The sequence below is a fragment of the Leptodactylus fuscus genome, chromosome 1 (genome assembly GCF_031893055.1).
Source record: "Leptodactylus fuscus isolate aLepFus1 chromosome 1, aLepFus1.hap2, whole genome shotgun sequence".
Classification (NCBI taxonomy): Eukaryota; Metazoa; Chordata; class Amphibia; order Anura; family Leptodactylidae; genus Leptodactylus; species Leptodactylus fuscus.
In genome coordinates, this window is record NC_134265.1 from 27481600 (window position 1) to 27497781 (window position 16182).

The window sequence follows — 16182 nt, forward strand, 5'->3', positions numbered from 1 at the left end:
GATAATCCCAAGCGCCATAGAAACAGAGTGTAAACAATGAAGTGAATAAATTAAGATAGCGGCCAAACAAAGCAGTTTTGATAAGGCAATGTATTTAGGAAAAGTCTTAAATCCACATAAACTAGCAGTATAGATAGGATCCTTGTGATGGGACAACCCCTTTAAAGAGGTTACCCAGGATCAAATTTAAATTTAAAATTAGGACAGGGGTAGGTAAAAAAAAAAAAAAAAACACTCCACAAAAACAAAACATAGTAACCTGCCTCTAGTACCTCCCAACGCGGTCCGGTCCTTCTGCTGGGATATTTTAGTCTGGTGGAAGTCACGGCCAATCATTGGCCTCAGCGGACACGGGATGTCATAACTCGTGGCATTCTCAGGCCCTTTCCGTAGGCCGCTGATTGACGGTCACGTGACCACTGAGACCAAACAATGGCATAAGGGACCCAGCATGTCCCAGCTGGCATCGGCACAGCAGGACCAGACCGTGCTGGGAGACACCAGAGCACTGGGGATGGGAATTTTTTACATTTTTTTTCACTCACCTTCCTGGCCTAATTTTTAAAAAAAAATAATAATTATCCTGGACCTCCTCTTTCACCCCTTCTTCTCCTTTACATAAGGGGTAAGTATCTTTCACAGCAATACCCTTTGAAGGGTATTTTCTGGCTTCAGAATATTGATATCCTTTTGGTTGGGTAGGCCACCAATACCAGAGGGCTGGGGTCTGACTCAGGACCTTCACCTGTTTACATGGGTCCGTTTACCTTGTATGCCATTCACTAGGAAACCTACAAGTAAATGTCATGCAGGTAAACGGACCTATATCAATAAAGAGAACACAACCTCAGCAAAGAGCGCACACTAGGTTCACACTACCGTTTATCTCTCCGCCATTCGGGTCCCCATGGGGCCTGTCCACTTAAAAGGCGGCTATCCACAGACCCTATAGACTATATTGGGGTCTGCCACGTGTCCACCAGTTTTATACCGAAACCAGCGGAGGCAAGAGTCCTCCTTGCGAGACTTTTCTCTCTGCTGATTTTAGGCCAAGGCTCCAATGCAAATGTGAACCTAGCCAGACTGATAGCAGCATCAACAGTCAGCCCCAAAAAAAATCTGATATTGATCTAGGTCCATGATGGCGAACCTATGGCACAGGTGCCAAAGATGGCAGTCAGTCTTCTCTGTGGGCACCCATCTGTGAGACAGATTATACTGTGGGGCCACTGTGCAGCAGAATATACTGTGTGGGGGCCACTGTGCAGCATATTATAATGTGTGGTGACCACTGAGCAGCAGATTATACTGTGGGCCACTGTGCAGCATATTATACTGTGTGAGGGCCACTGTGCAGCAGATTATACTGTGTGAGGGCAGCTGTGCAGCAAATTATACTGTGTGGGGGCCAACTGTGCAGCAGATTATACTGTGCGGGGACCACTGTGGAGCAGATTATACTGTGCGGGGACCACTGTGGAGCAAATTATACTGTGTGCGGACCACTGCAATCAGATTGGACTGTGCAGGGACCACTGTGAAGCAGATTGGACTGTGTAAGGGTCACGGTGGAGCAGAAAGCTCTATAAAGCCCAATTCATATGACCATATTTTGCAGGACTGTAATTGTGTGCAATCGTGGATCCGCACATTATTAAGGTTAAATTGCCATGTTGGCACTTTGCGATAAATTAGTGTGTTTTGGGTTGCACTTTCGGCACTTGGTCTCTAAAAGGTTCTCTATCACTGTCCTAGGTCATCCATGAACCCCTTTAACCCTTACCTCTCGTGTCACCTGTTCCGCCTCAGTTGTAAGCTCTCATTCCTATTGTGTGAACAGATATATCACTCTGTAATGTCTCACTCTCTGTCTGTACATGAAGCGCTGCAGCCTAGGTTGGCGCTATATAAATAAAAATTTATTAATTATTAAAAATAAAACAGCACAGACAACGTCATATTAAATCATTAAAAACAGAAATGTAGCAGACAGCGGGTTCTAGGAGACAACACCACCACCACACCGTGTGAGAATTGATCCTTTTTTTTTTCTTTTTTTTTTATTATTAGTGTATTCACATACTCGGCAAATGCAACACGCACAAAGCTTACGTCAAGTTCACAAGTTCTACCAATACACCAATCTACTGGTAAAACTAGTTCACAAATGTTAAATGCTTTGCCAGTTACAGTTCAATGGTTTGGCTTTCTGTTTTACATCAGTGTGATATATATATATATAATTTTTATTTTTTTTTTGGTGTTGGGACTGCAATATATGCAGAACAGTATGGAGTTCTCAGGTCCGGTGCTTAAGTACCCATCAACGGGGCAGAAGTTCCGTAACTAGACGCGAGGCCGTCCGGACCGGTGTCCATTTTGTAGGCGGAACCCTGGGATTGTGGCCGGTTCACAGCCCACGAATCAGCCGAATGATAAAGCCTGAGTAACGCCGGCTGCTTAGTTTTGTTCTGAAAACCTATGACTTCCACTAGCGGTACTCACAAAGTACGCTAGTGTCACCGATACAGTCCGAGGTGATAGCGAGAGAGAAAGAAGAAAGGCGAGTCTGACACCGTCACGTTTATAAAAGGTGGACAGACAGCTACAGAACAAGTACTGTATGTTAAGATGATGTACACTTAATTCGGAGTACCCTTTACTACAGAACCTTTGACCCCCTCCCGTCCCTAACCTTGCATGTCCATAACGTGATCCTAAAGAAAAAAAAAAAAAGTTTTGATAGGGTGCAAAATGTAGTGTCCAAGGGTCCAAAATAATATGCACTAAAAAAAAAAAAAAAAAATTAATTTTCTTTCATCTTCACCGTCTGCGCTGCTAAAAAAAAAAAAAAAAAAAAACCTGAAAAATTAAAAAAAAAAAAAAAAGTTGCAAAGTAGTCCAAAGCTGCAGAAAATATGGTTGCATGAGGAAACTGAGCAAGCGGATGCAACATGACTAGGCCGACTTATAAAATAGGCAAAAAAAAAAAATTAAAAATTACAGGTAAGCTAAAAGGAGAATATAATAATAATAATGGAAAACTTAACCCATGGTTGGATTTTTTTTTTTTTCTTTTCCTTTTTCGGAACAGCTAAAATAAGAAAAAGCAGACAAACCCTATTGAGGAGGGGGAGGGGGGGATCTAAAAATGTATAACAGCAAAAACAGGTTAACTATACATGACAAATACGTAAGGGCTACTCCTGTCATCATTAAACCGTTCGGACACGTCCACTAGATGCCCAATAATACATTAAACGTCCTCTTAGAATATAGCTTCCGGGTAAGGAGTGAATTCACACTGCGCTTTCTTCTATGGGATGTTCGGTTAAACAAGGTGCTTTCGAAAGCTGATGGGACCTCGAGTGCTTCTCGCTTGGTTCGTAAGATACGATTGTAAACAGTTCATGGGAACCATACACGAATACTAGGACAGACGAGCTGTATTTGTAAAGTTCTGTTGTTTGGACTTCAGGGGGGTAAAACCCAAAAGTTGGTATGGAAAAAGTAAAAGAAAAAAAAATGGGAGGGAAAAAAAAAAAAAATTTAAAATTTTTTTTGGAGGAGTCCCCCATCCCCATTAGGACATGCTGGAGCAACGGACTGAAGGAGAACCCATCTGAGTCAACACTTTGTCCAACCATTGCAAAGGTCCATTCAGGTGAAGTTCAATCCAACAGGGAGTGCTTGTGACTGTCTGTCGCCTGCAAGAAGATACAAGATGGAGATGGGGTGTAAGGACGGAGCAATGAGGTCATCACTGCAGGAGACTAATGCTGAATGTGTGACTGAACAGGAGGATAGCGGAATAATAATAGTTCCCTTAGGGCTAGTTCACACGGAGGCATCCGCCTCAAAATCTGCTCCCATTGACTTCAATAGGAGCCGCTAACTTCCACTACTAGCGGAAGAAAAAAGCCTTATCTGAACCGTTTTTGGCAGCAGATTTTGAGGTGGATTGCGCCTCAAAATCGGCTGCCAAAAAAATTCCACTGTGAACAGACCCTTACACGTGACTATGTAACGTGTATGGAGGTGCAACTACATCCCCCTGAAAAGGAGGTCATGGGAACGAAGCTTTGCATACATGAGCCCTCACTTCTAGGGGTGACATGCTGCCATATACAGCCCTCTCCTTCCCGATTACAGATGTGAGGGCAGTATGTGCTATGGTCAACTTAAAGCCAGGGCCCCGCGTGGCGGAGACAGTCTCTGCAAAGTGGATGGGTGAATCTTATTGCAGAAAGATACCTGCAGCGGAAATGCTGCGATTCCCGAAAGCACCGCTTCTACGGAAAACGCTGGTGCTGGTCCCCCACAACCACACATTTATGAGATGTCCTAGTGACCTCATATAGATGGCAAATATACTAAATTGAGGTCAGCGTACATGTTACATGCATCTCCATCTATTGCTACATGGATGATAATCCTTTATGGTAGACATATTATATTATATATACAGTACACACACACACACACACACACACACACAGTACAGACCAAAAGTTTGGACACACCTTCTCATTCAAAGAGTTTTCTGTATTTTCAGGGCTATGAAAATTGTAGATTCACACTGAAGGCATCAAAACTATGAAGTAACACATGTGGAATTATATACTTAACAAAAAAGTTAGGGGGATATCGTCACTCCATAGGGAGAGACCACCATTTAGGTGTATGGAGTCTTATTAAGCCATGAGCACTCCACTGCAAAGGAACATGGGAAGAATATGCAAATCTGTTTTCTATGATGTAATTAGGAAGACAGAGCCTCAGTCATGCAGCCCAATAGATGGCGCTGCCTTTAACATCATGCCTGATCTTCCCAGAGGCCTTTGTTTCGCAATGATGTGGGATTTTTACCAGGTACAGTTACATCATGGAAAACAGATTTGCATATTGTAACAAAAAAGTGTGACAACTGAATATCTGTCTTCTATTCTCGGTTCTTCACAGTAGCCACCTTTTGCTTTGATTCCTGCTTTGCACACTCTTGGCATTCTCTTGATGAGCTTCAGGAGGTAGTCACCGGAAATGGTTTTCACTTCACAGATGTGCCCTGTCAGGTTTAATAAGTGGGATTTCTTTCCTTATAAATGGAGTTGGGACCATCAGTTGTGTTATGCAGAAGTCAGGTGGATACACAGCGGATAGTCCTACTGAATAGACTGTTAGAATTTGTATTATGGCAAGAAAAACAAGTGGCCATCATTACTTTAAGAAATGAAGGTCAGTCAGTCCGAAAAATTGGGAAAACTTCGAAAGTGTCCCCAAGTGCAGTCACAAAAACCATCAAGCGCTACAAAGAAATTGGCTGACATGAGGACCGCCCCAGGAGAGGAAGACCAAGAGTCACCTCTGCTGCGGAGGATAAGTTCACCCGAGTCACCAGCCTCAGAAATCGCAGGTTAACAGCAGCTCAGATTAGAGACCAGGTCAATGCCACACAGAGTTCTAGCAGCAGACACATCTCTACAACAACTATTAAGAGGAGACTTTGTGCAGCCGCCGGCCTTCATGGTAAAATAGCTGCTAGAAAACCACTGCTAAGGACAGACAACAAGCAGAAGAGACTTGTGTGGGCTACAGAACACAAGGAATGGACATTAGACCAATGGAAATCTGTGCTCTGGTCTGATGAGTCCAAATATGAGCTCTTTGGTTCCAACCACTGTGTCTTTGTGCGACGCAGAAAAGGTGAACGGATGGGCTCTACATGCCTGGTTCCCACCGTGAAGCATGGAGGAGGAGGTGTGATGGTGTGGGGGGGCCAAGCTGGTGACACTGTTGGGGATTTATTCAAAACTGATGGCATACTGAACCAGCATGGCTACCACAGCATCTTGTAGTGCCATGCTATTCCATCCGGTTTGCATTTAGTTGGACCATCATTTATTTTTCAACAGGACAATGACCCCAAACACCTCCAGGCTGTGTAAGGGCTATCCGACCAAGAAGGAGAGTGATGGGGTGCTACACCAGATGACCTGGCCTCCACAGTCACCAGACCTGAACCCAATCCAGATGGTTTGGAGTGAGCTGGACCGCAAAGTGAAGGCAAAAGGGCCAACGAGTGCTAAGCATCTCTGGGAACTCCTTCAAGACTGTTGGAAGACCATTTCCGGTGACTACCTCTTGAAGCTCATCAAGAGAATGCCAAGAGTGTGCAAAGCAGTAATCAAAGCAAAAGGTGGTTACTGTGAAGAACCGAGAATATAAGAAAGATTTAAGTATATAATCCCACATGTGGTAATTCATAGTTTTGATGCCTTCAGTGTGATCTTCAATTGTCGTAGTCATGAAAATACAGAAAACTTTTGGACTGTACTATAACTATAGTGGGGGTAATACCATATGTATATCTGATCATATTAAAGTGGTTTTCTGAGACTTGGATTAATGACCTATCCTTAGGAAAGATCAATTAAACATCTGCGGGGGTCCTACACACACACGAGACCATGGCTGATTAGCTGTTTGAGGAGGCCGCAGCATCTACAGTACTCACCTAGCACAGAAGCGCAGTCTAATCACGTGAATCGCATGGAGCTGTGATCATTCCGTGACCAATGAATGTAATGTCACAAGCATGTGAAGAGATGCCACTACCACTTCGAACGGCTGATCCACAGAGGGCCCAGGTGTCTGGGCCTAGATAAGAGGGTGCTGCCGCGAGGCGGACACCAAGGCTAAATCAGGAATCCGCCTGAAGAAAGGGCAGCTTGCTTCTTTTTTCCGTGAGCGGGAACATACCGCTCACGAAAAAAAAGGAAGCTAGCGGTCTACATAGACATCTATTGTGAGGGGGCGGATTCTGAGGAGGATTCGGCGTTAAAATCCGGCCCCTCTTGTCCCGAGTGAAAGAGCTCTAAGAGTGTAATGAACCTCAGAAAGACGACAGTATTGTGTGTGAGTAACAGAGGATGGGACAAGCCCCGTGACGGGTTACCCACCTGTATTCGGCACCCCAGCCTTTTACAAAGCTCATTCTGATGGTGCACATTCTGGTTAACTGGTAAACTGCTTCGAAGCCCTGGTTCACAGACTGGGCGAGGAGGGCAGCAAATTCTTGGTTATTGAAAATCTTCAGGTTGCAGCCTATGAGAAGACACAGAATGACAATGAGCAGAAGAAAGGCAATGCACGGATAGTCCAGCTCCATCATAGCTTCTTACAATAGAGCTCGCTGCTCTGGTTCATATATCTTGACCAGAAGGCGATCCACAGGATAGATCATCCGCATGAGATCAGTCAGGGCCAGACACCTAGATCCTATCCCAATTGGGTGTTAAAGCCACTGCAAACCGTTATGCCCACTAGTGGTGGCTCCTGGGACTGCAGCTTTGCTCTCATTTACTTAAACAGGGGCGCTTCTGACCATATACCTTACGTGTGACTTCTGTCAGGACTGGATTCGGGTGTCAGACCCAGACTGATCCCGTGGATAGGTTATCACTTTCAATTATCTTTAGGTCCTGGACAACCCCTTTAATAAGAAATCTTAAAGGAGTATTACTATCTTATAAAGTGATTGCTTATTACAAATCAGTGCTAGTCAAACCAAAGGGCCAGCTCACCATATATCTGATTGTAAGTGTGTCTGGCTGTAAGGCAACCGGCTGCAAGGCAGCCGGCTGCAACAGTAGCTCCCCTTAATTAAAGGGGTTGTCAGTGGCTATGATATTGATCATTGTGGCCCCTTACCTGCTTACCGAGCACATATCCATATATTATATTAGTGTGTTCAGTATTGCAGCTCAGCTCCCTTCATTTGAATGGGACAGAATAGTGACATGGTCATGTGACCACTGTACATGATATGACCGACAGCTCAACGTCACACAGGATATGGACCAACACGAGCAGAAATCAGGCCAAAGAACAGGGCTCACCCAAGCAACTTCAGAACACCTTCTTTATTATGATAAGGAATGCAGATACAGCACAGCGCGTTTCGGACCCATACGGTTCTTTATCAAGTGCACAGTTACTGGCCTGGATGAAATCGAGCCATCCAGGCCAGCAACTGTGCACTTGATAAAGGACCGTATGGGTCCGAAACGTGTTGTGCTGTATCTGCATTCCTTATCGCAATAAAGAAAGTGATCCGAAGTTATTTGGGTGAGCGCTCTTCTTTGGCCCGATTCCTGCTCGGGTTAGTTTATATCCTGTTGATCTACTTCAAGTTCCTGAGACGTTTTATCAGCGCCGTTTTGCTTCACAGGTCATGTGATGTCACGTTGATCACATGGCCTGATTGTAGCTCAGCCCCATTGATTTGGTATACAAATATGTGGCGCTGTGCTAGTCCTGAAGAGGATGAAACACTTATCCAAATGCTTACCAGCCCGGGTGTCGGACCCCTGCCGATAATCATAAGGACAGGTCATCCATTAATATGTCCCTGAAAACTCCGGCCCATTACTTTTTGTGAAGCCCCTATTTCAGCTAAAAATGGACGGTCTCCCGATCCCTTTAGCTTCCTGTGTACGGCGCGGCTGCACTTACCTGGCGGTATCTTACACACGGTTGCTGGATGCCAACCATACCGCTGGTTACAGTTAGGACTCTGGACAAAAATAGCACTATCACTTAGGCACTCTGCAAATACTTCTCCCCCAATGTAATACAACCGCACTCCTCTTCCTGCAAGGACAAAGAACATTGTGTTTATAGGGTGTATCAAAAAAAAGAAAGAAAAACGACTCTGTACCTGTAGCTGATCACATTACCTATATGGCGCCGAGTCATTTCCACTGTGGCGTTCCGATTTACGTTCGACAGCAAACCTAAACAGAATCTCTCGGAATTTGACGGATCCGTGAAACCGTCAACTGTGAGGGAAGGTTGTGAGGCGTGAAATGTTTCCCCCACTCGCTGATTCAGTTCATAGTAAGCTATGGAGCACCAGAAAGCCGGCTCTGAGTAAGTGACGGGTTGCAAATCTGCAAAAAAATAAAAAATAAATTGAGAAAAACATATCAGAGAGCAAACAAGACAGAAGACATTATCCTCCTCGTAAGAAAGGAGACTATGAGAAGGTATAATGGACGGAGTGTAATAAGCAGCACAATGTCCTAATAGGAACCAGTCAGCGGGAAAAGGCGGCCCTGTTTTTGGACAGCTGACTTGAGGGTGGAAGTGTTTTGTAAGAGTTCTATTTGGAGTACTGATGGGCCGAGTGGTGCCCACTAGAGATGAGTGAGTAGTATCCGGTCGAATACCTCCCCTGCATAGTTATTGGAGTACTTGATCGAATACCACGCGGTAAACATTCGATTCCCTTTCCACCTTCCCTGGCGCATTTTTTTTTTTCCCACCAAAAACTATGCAGGGGGGGTATTCAATCAAATATACTCGCTCATCTCTAGTGCCCAAAGGTCCTGTTCTGCTCCTTTTCTTCAGATTGGAAGATCCCGTAGATGTAAGAGGATCACGGGATACACTCAGAGGTCATTCCAATTGTCCCCAGGTGGACCCCACAAACGGAAACCCTACCGCCGGTGTGAACCTAGCGCCCACCAATCTGATATAGATGACCTATCCTAACAATAGGACAACAAATATAATTAAAGGGGCTGTGCAGGCTGCTTTCTTCTTCTCAGGAAGTGACCTCACGTCTGTAGCCTGGTCATGTGACCCCCTGGACACGATGTCACTTCCTGACAGGAAAGCAACTAGATTGTCCAAGTCCTGTACAGCCCCTTTAACCTTAGAAAGCCCCTTTAAAGCTATGTTACTTCTTATCAGACTTACCCAGGTTATGATTGACTGGAGAAAGTGTACTAGGAGAAAGTTCGGCTGGAGAGCCTGTGTATTAAAGGGACACAACACAAGTTCATTACTGACATACCTTCATATTGACAAGGATTTATTAAATTGACACTTGTCGTTCGTGGGTCTATAGAAGTGACAGTAAACCAATATAACGGATTGTAATTATTAACCCTAACTGGGCGGGGGCTGCATCGCAACCTCTACCCTGTATGTTTAACCCTTCATCATCCCAAGCATCATAAAGCTGTGTGTGTATTGAGATATGTGCACAGTACAAGCTCCAGCTCCCCGATACGAGGAGACATCTGTTATAAAATGTCACCATTATTAAAAGGGGTTTCCAGGCTTACTAATTGATGACTTATCCTTACACCAGGTCATGAATTAAAGGTCAGCTGGAATCACCAGCCATCAGCATTCATGTGAGAGCTGCAGACTCTTCAATGAATACCAAGCACAGCGCCGTCAATTGTAACGTGGCTGTGCTCGGTATCACAGCTCAGCCCATTCATTTGAAAGGGATTGAACTGCAAATGGGTCATATGACAGATAAACTAGGCATCACATGGCCAATGAAGAGGAAGCCCCTCTACCACTATAACCTGCTGATCTGTGGTGGCCCTGGGTGTAGGACCCCGGACGTCAATAGGCAAGTCATAAACTGATAAAGTCCAGAGAACCCCTTTAACTCTATTTCAGATGTAATGGAGCCGTTGTATGTCCACACCGTGCATCGAGGCCCCAACCCTAAATCTATACAAGCACACTGAAGGTTTGGGTACCTGTGTCCATGCTTTGGTTAAGTTGCTGATCGCTAGTTTCGCCATCTTCACTAATGTATCCCGGAGGTGGAGTTTCTGTAGAAATAGAATTTATTAACTATTGACCATACACAATATGAGATAAATCAACAACCTGAAATCTTCAATGACAAGAAACCTTAATAAAAATATGTCACAATTCTGTTTCAGTCAAGATTCTTTCTGCAATTTTGCAAAAATCCCAATATGACCACGAAGAGTGAATGCACCCTTAGGAATGAGATAGATAGAAAGAAGGAAGAAACAGGCAAAAACTTACCACCTATACACAGCACAGGGAATAAGTGCCCGGTCCCCAGCGGTCAGCACAGCGGGGGGACTGAAAGTTCATGCAGGACTTTGTGTCCGGTTAGATGCAGAAGACGCACACGGGCGGTCACTTTCCAAACCCATTCAAGTGATTGAGTTTGAAAAGGTTTCCGTCCTCTATCCAGTTTCTCGGGGCAGAAGACGGAAACCCAGCAGGATCGCCTAAAACGGGCACGGGTAGCGAAACAGGGTTTTTTTTGTTTGTTTTTTAACCGGACACAAAGTCCTGCACGTCTGACTTTGTGTCCGGTTAAAAAAAAAAAAAAAAACCAACGTTTTCAGGACATATGTTGCGAGTTCATAGTGGGAAGCCTGTTGCAGACATCCTGTAGTGGATCCCCCTTTGGTAATGGCTGGCGAATTTTGCTACACATAGGTCTTGCGTTGCAAGATACCCTGGATCTTGCATTGCAAAGGGCTGAAATCGGTGTCTGAATAAGAAGAAACAATTGACTGGCTGGGTGATTAAAATCCGCGGTGCAGGACAGTTTGTGCAGTGTGTGGATGTGATTTTCTGATATCGGATCCACAGGGTTGTGTTTGACGCAGACCTTTCCTTCACCCCTCATATTGAATCACTCGCACGCTCATGTCACCTCCACCTCAAAAACATCTCCAGAATACGCCCTTTCCTTACCAGAGATACACTAAAGACACTTATTGTCTCTCTGATTCATTCTCGCCTTGACTACTGTAACTCCTTACTAATCGGTCTTCCCCTCACTAAACTCTCCCCTCTACAATCTATTCTGAATGCAGCGGCCAGGCTCATCTATCAGGCTAGATGCTACAGCGATGCCTCTGGTCTGTGCCAGTCACTACATTGGCTGCCTATTCATTATAGAATAAAATATAAAGTTATCCCCCTCCCCCACAAGGCTCTCCATAATGCCGCACCTCCCTACATTTCCTCCCTCATTTCTGTCTACCGCCCAACCCGTGCTCTCCGCTCACTCAATGACCTAACACTTACATCCTCTATTATCAGAACCTCCCACGCTCGTATACAAGACTTCTCCCGAGCTGCACCACTTCTCTGGAATGCTCTACCCCGGACAATCAGATTAACTCCCAATTTCTACAGTTTCAAACGCAAACTAAAGACGCATCTGTTCAGACAGGCCTATCACAATTCCTAATGTAAACCCTTCTATACTATAAATAGAATCCCCAAAATTTAACCTCCTCTGTCCCACTCCCACATTACCCCACATGATATGATGCCATCTCAGGCTAACTTTACAGGTCCAAGCTCCATCCACATGTTACAGGACACGACTGTTGACGGCTCATAAAGTTTTGTTTGTGTAATGACAGTCACCTCTATTACAACATTGTCTGACCTCTGCATAAGCAATATCGCCCCTGCTACCTCTTGTGTCACCCCCTCTACCTCATAGATTGTAAGCTCTTGTGAGCAGGGCCCTCAGTCCCATTGTGTGAAATGACTTTCTTTGTAATGTATCTTTTTCTTTGTACTTGAACCCTACAAATTGTACAGCGCTGCGGAATATGTTGGCGCTATATAAATAAAATGTATTATTATATTATTATTAATTGGAGTAATCTTAATGACAATAAGACCATCCCATGCACTTACCAGGTATATAATTGCTCTGGGGCTCGATTCCTGCTGGAAAGTTAGTGTTCTCCGGAATGGAATGCGTGTAGTCGTCAAGCGGAGGAAGTTCTGTTAATATCTCCGTGTGCCGCGGCACCAGTACAGGTGGTAACACTATGGGGGAGAGAGAATACTACATATCAGTGTACAGGGAAGGTGCACAATACAGATGAAGCTCTCCCGTAGGGTCTCCAGGGGATTATAAATGACACAATTGGCTACATAAGACCGACTGTATGGAGGTCACGGGCTTGTTCATGGCATCATACTAAAGCCCCAAATTGTACTGCCCTCTCCCATACTGCTAGCCTGACTGTAAAAAAGTTATGCCATAACAAATATTTATAGGCTAGCCTGACCATAGAGACCCCCGCCAGTCCTGAGAACGGGCGTTTTACCGGGCGGATGAACACAGACACTCCCTGCTACTATTCACTTCCAAGGGAGCACCGAAGTCATCCAAAAGTGCAGCACTCTGTCTCGGGATCAGTAATGTATCCTCAATCCTATGAATAGAGGATAAATAGGTCATGGCATAACCCCTTTACAAAGGCTGAAGAGCACGCCAGAACCCTCGGCTATAGTTGACGTGCCACAAGTTTCTTTTCAGCGGTGTGGTTGCTTGAACCTTGTCCCATAAAACAAAATCTGGAAAGAAATGTAATCTCCTGCATGTCTTTGGTGGAATCGGCAAATAATTTAACTTATAGATGAGGTCATATCTGTACCCTGACTCAAAGATGGGGTTCCCCAATCTTGTCCCTGGTGAGGGCACAGTAACAGGTCCCCTATAGAAGGGCAGGGGCAAGTAGTTGATAAACATAAGAGAAACCTGGATAACGGATATGATTTTGTGCTGGTTATTTTGATTCAGTCATTACTCACCTCCCCTAGGCTCTAGCGTAACTCCATCTTCTCTTCCAGTCTTCTGATGGACATCAAGAACCTCTGTGGCCCGTGATTGGGCCTCATCTGTCACATGGCAAAACCACATGATCCCTGAGGCCCAATCACAGGCCTCAGCAGTCACCAGATGTCAGAAAATCCAAAGAGATCAGGGCGACGCGGCACAACCCAGGAGAGGTGAGTAACACTGTGTTTGACCACCACCCTTGAGCCTCCGCTATTTATACTTGGGGGAAAAGAAGAAAAAAAAACCTGAATATAATAGCAGTTTCAGTTTGGACATGCTTGGTCCCAATGAAACTGCTGGGCGAACCTCGCCCAACACAGTCATGCTTTAAAAATGGTGTGACCTAAATCATAGCCAGTCATCGAGGTAAAATGCACTATTAAAAGGGATCCTATCATTAAAATCACATTTTTTTCCTCGATCACACGTAGGAATAACCTTAAGAAAGTCGATTCTTCTCCTACCTTTAGATGTCTTCTCTGCACCGCCATTTGGTAGAAATCCCGGTTTTCTTCGGTATGCAAATGAGTTCTCTCGCAGCACTGGGGGTGTCCCCAATGCTACGAGAGAAACTTTCAGCACCGCCCCCTTCTTCTTATGGAACGGCCTCTCGCTGCATCTTCTTCCGTCCTGGATTTCAATCTTCTAGGCCTCAGGCAGAGCCAACTGCACATGTCTGCGTCCACAAGAAAAATGGCTGCTTACACAGTAAGCTGTGTAAGCGGCCATTTTCTTGTGGCCTGTGGGCACGCGCCGTTGGCTCTGCCCGAGCATGCATAGAAGTTTGAACCCAGCTCCAGAAGACGCGCACAGAGGGCGTTCCTGAAGAAGATGGAGGCGGCACTGGAGATTTTTCTCACAGCATTGGGCCCGCCCCCAGTGCTGTGAGAGAACTCATTTGCATACCGAAGAAAACCGGAATTTCTACCGAACGGCGGCATGGAGAAGACATCTAAAGGCAGGAGAAGAATCGCCTTTCTTAAGGTTATTCCTACGTGTGATCGAGACAAATGTGATTTTAACGATAGAATCCCTTTAATTATGATTTTGATATTGGCCCGTACCCCAAAAATGACATGTACCCAGTATAACGCCATTGTAAGCGTGCACTCACCTGGAGTCTCCACCCTCTGATAGTGATAAGGGTTGACACAAACTTCGTCTTTCTTAAGATTAAAAGCATATTCACAATTTTCGATGGCCTTCAGTTCGTGGTGACTATGGAGATCTGGCCAGCGCCAAAGACGACAGTAAATAACATGCGGTAACCCCTTGCGGTGAGACACTTGGAGGCGGCCATCTAGAGACCTGGGCAGAGCAAGAATGGATATTAGGGAGAAAAAGAAAAAAAAAAAAAGCTTTAAAAATCATCCCATCATGTTACATGTGCAGACACTGAAGCCGGAGGAGAAGATGGAAGAGATAAAAAGAGAGAGAGACAGAGTGCACAGAGAAAGCAGGAGCGAGGTCACTGAGCATTCGCCGAAACGGGGAGGGCTGTGGACTTGTGCGCCCGCCACTTACACAGAGCACAGACACCTGGCAAAGAGACCATTAGTTGAGAGGCAGAGAAATAAAAAAAAACATGGAGACACACTCGAAAGACTGGAGCGGCTGAGTATATAGAACCAAGCGGAGAGAGAGAGAAAAGCTGCAGCAAAAAAACACAAAAAACGGAGGCCGGGTCACCATGCAAAACACAAAGACGGCAAAAACAGCAAAGCCATAGAAGCGAGACGCTGACATGTATCCTAAGGAGGCGGCATATTGCACAGCAGAACCATCCTGAAGAGAAAGTCAGGACCGTACCTAGAGCACCCCCTGCTGTCTGCTCTACAATGGCGGTTACCTACACTTACGACTAGTAGAAAAGCAGATAACACTGTCAGCCGCAAGATGCAGTAAGGAGCAGCGTGGCAATATAAAAGCATTTATTACCCCCCACCCCCCTCCATAGATAGAAGCCCCGCCCTCTACTGGACGCCATTTTACATAAGAGATGAATCCACGTAAAGATTTGGTCACTATTATATGGACATTACATCGGCATCGCGGAGTCTCTTGTAGGATCAGAACAACGGACAGAAGGGCAGTGCCCGTCGGACCCCACTCTCTAGAATGGGATCCGTTGCTTTAAACTGAAGCAGCTCTTTCGTCCTGCGATTTTCTAAACCGAGACACCGGATGCAGATGAGAACCCAGAGGTTGCTTTAATGCCTGTATCATACTCCAGAGCTGAAATTACAATTCTTCAGGCTACGGAACGAAAATCTACATTCTGGGAAGTGTTCTCGTTCCACGGCAGAAGCGCGATTGCAGCTCTGAAGCGTAATACGGGCAATAGCTCGGGATGAGTACGATATAGTAATGGGAGGTGTTCGAGAAGTGACAAACCTTTATAAGTAGACTCAAGCCGGAACCTGAAGGTTTTTCTACCATTTTTGATGACGTTTTTGAACCAAAGCCAGAAGTGGATTCGACAGGAATGAGAAGTATAAGGGTATGTTCACATGGTGGATTTTGAGGCAGATTCCACCTCCTATTGTTATCAATACTGACAAACATAAGCACTCGGCTTAAAGGGGTTGTCCAGGATCTGAACATGTTTGATACTTACGACCTATCCACAGATCGGAGTCCAACGCCAGATCTGATAATACAAATGGGAGCGGAGATACAGTCCAGGACCGGTATACTGAGCTCCATATGCTCTAGTGGTGGTGCTTGGAACTGCA

At 45.2% G+C, this 16182-nt stretch overlaps 1 protein-coding gene across 2 annotated transcripts in view; it reads right to left on the reverse strand.

The window, feature by feature from the left end:
* Positions 1 to 1927: 1927 nt before the first annotated feature.
* The window catches only part of SMAD2 (SMAD family member 2), a 38330-nt gene continuing 24075 nt past the window's right edge, over positions 1928 to 16182 (reverse strand). The window contains exons 4-11 of one of the 2 annotated variants that reach the window (XM_075269029.1): positions 14562 to 14755; positions 12514 to 12648; positions 10566 to 10640; positions 9763 to 9816; positions 8739 to 8951; positions 8515 to 8652; positions 6960 to 7104; positions 1928 to 3707 (exon numbers count right to left, since the gene is read on the reverse strand). In XM_075269029.1, coding sequence (XP_075125130.1) covers positions 3584 to 3707; positions 6960 to 7104; positions 8515 to 8652; positions 8739 to 8951; positions 9763 to 9816; positions 10566 to 10640; positions 12514 to 12648; positions 14562 to 14755 — 1078 coding nt within the window. In that variant the 3' untranslated portion in view covers positions 1928 to 3583. The remainder of the gene's footprint in view (positions 3708 to 6959; positions 7105 to 8514; positions 8653 to 8738; positions 8952 to 9762; positions 9817 to 10565; positions 10641 to 12513; positions 12649 to 14561; positions 14756 to 16182) is intronic. The other variant, XM_075269039.1, reaches the window with a different exon arrangement.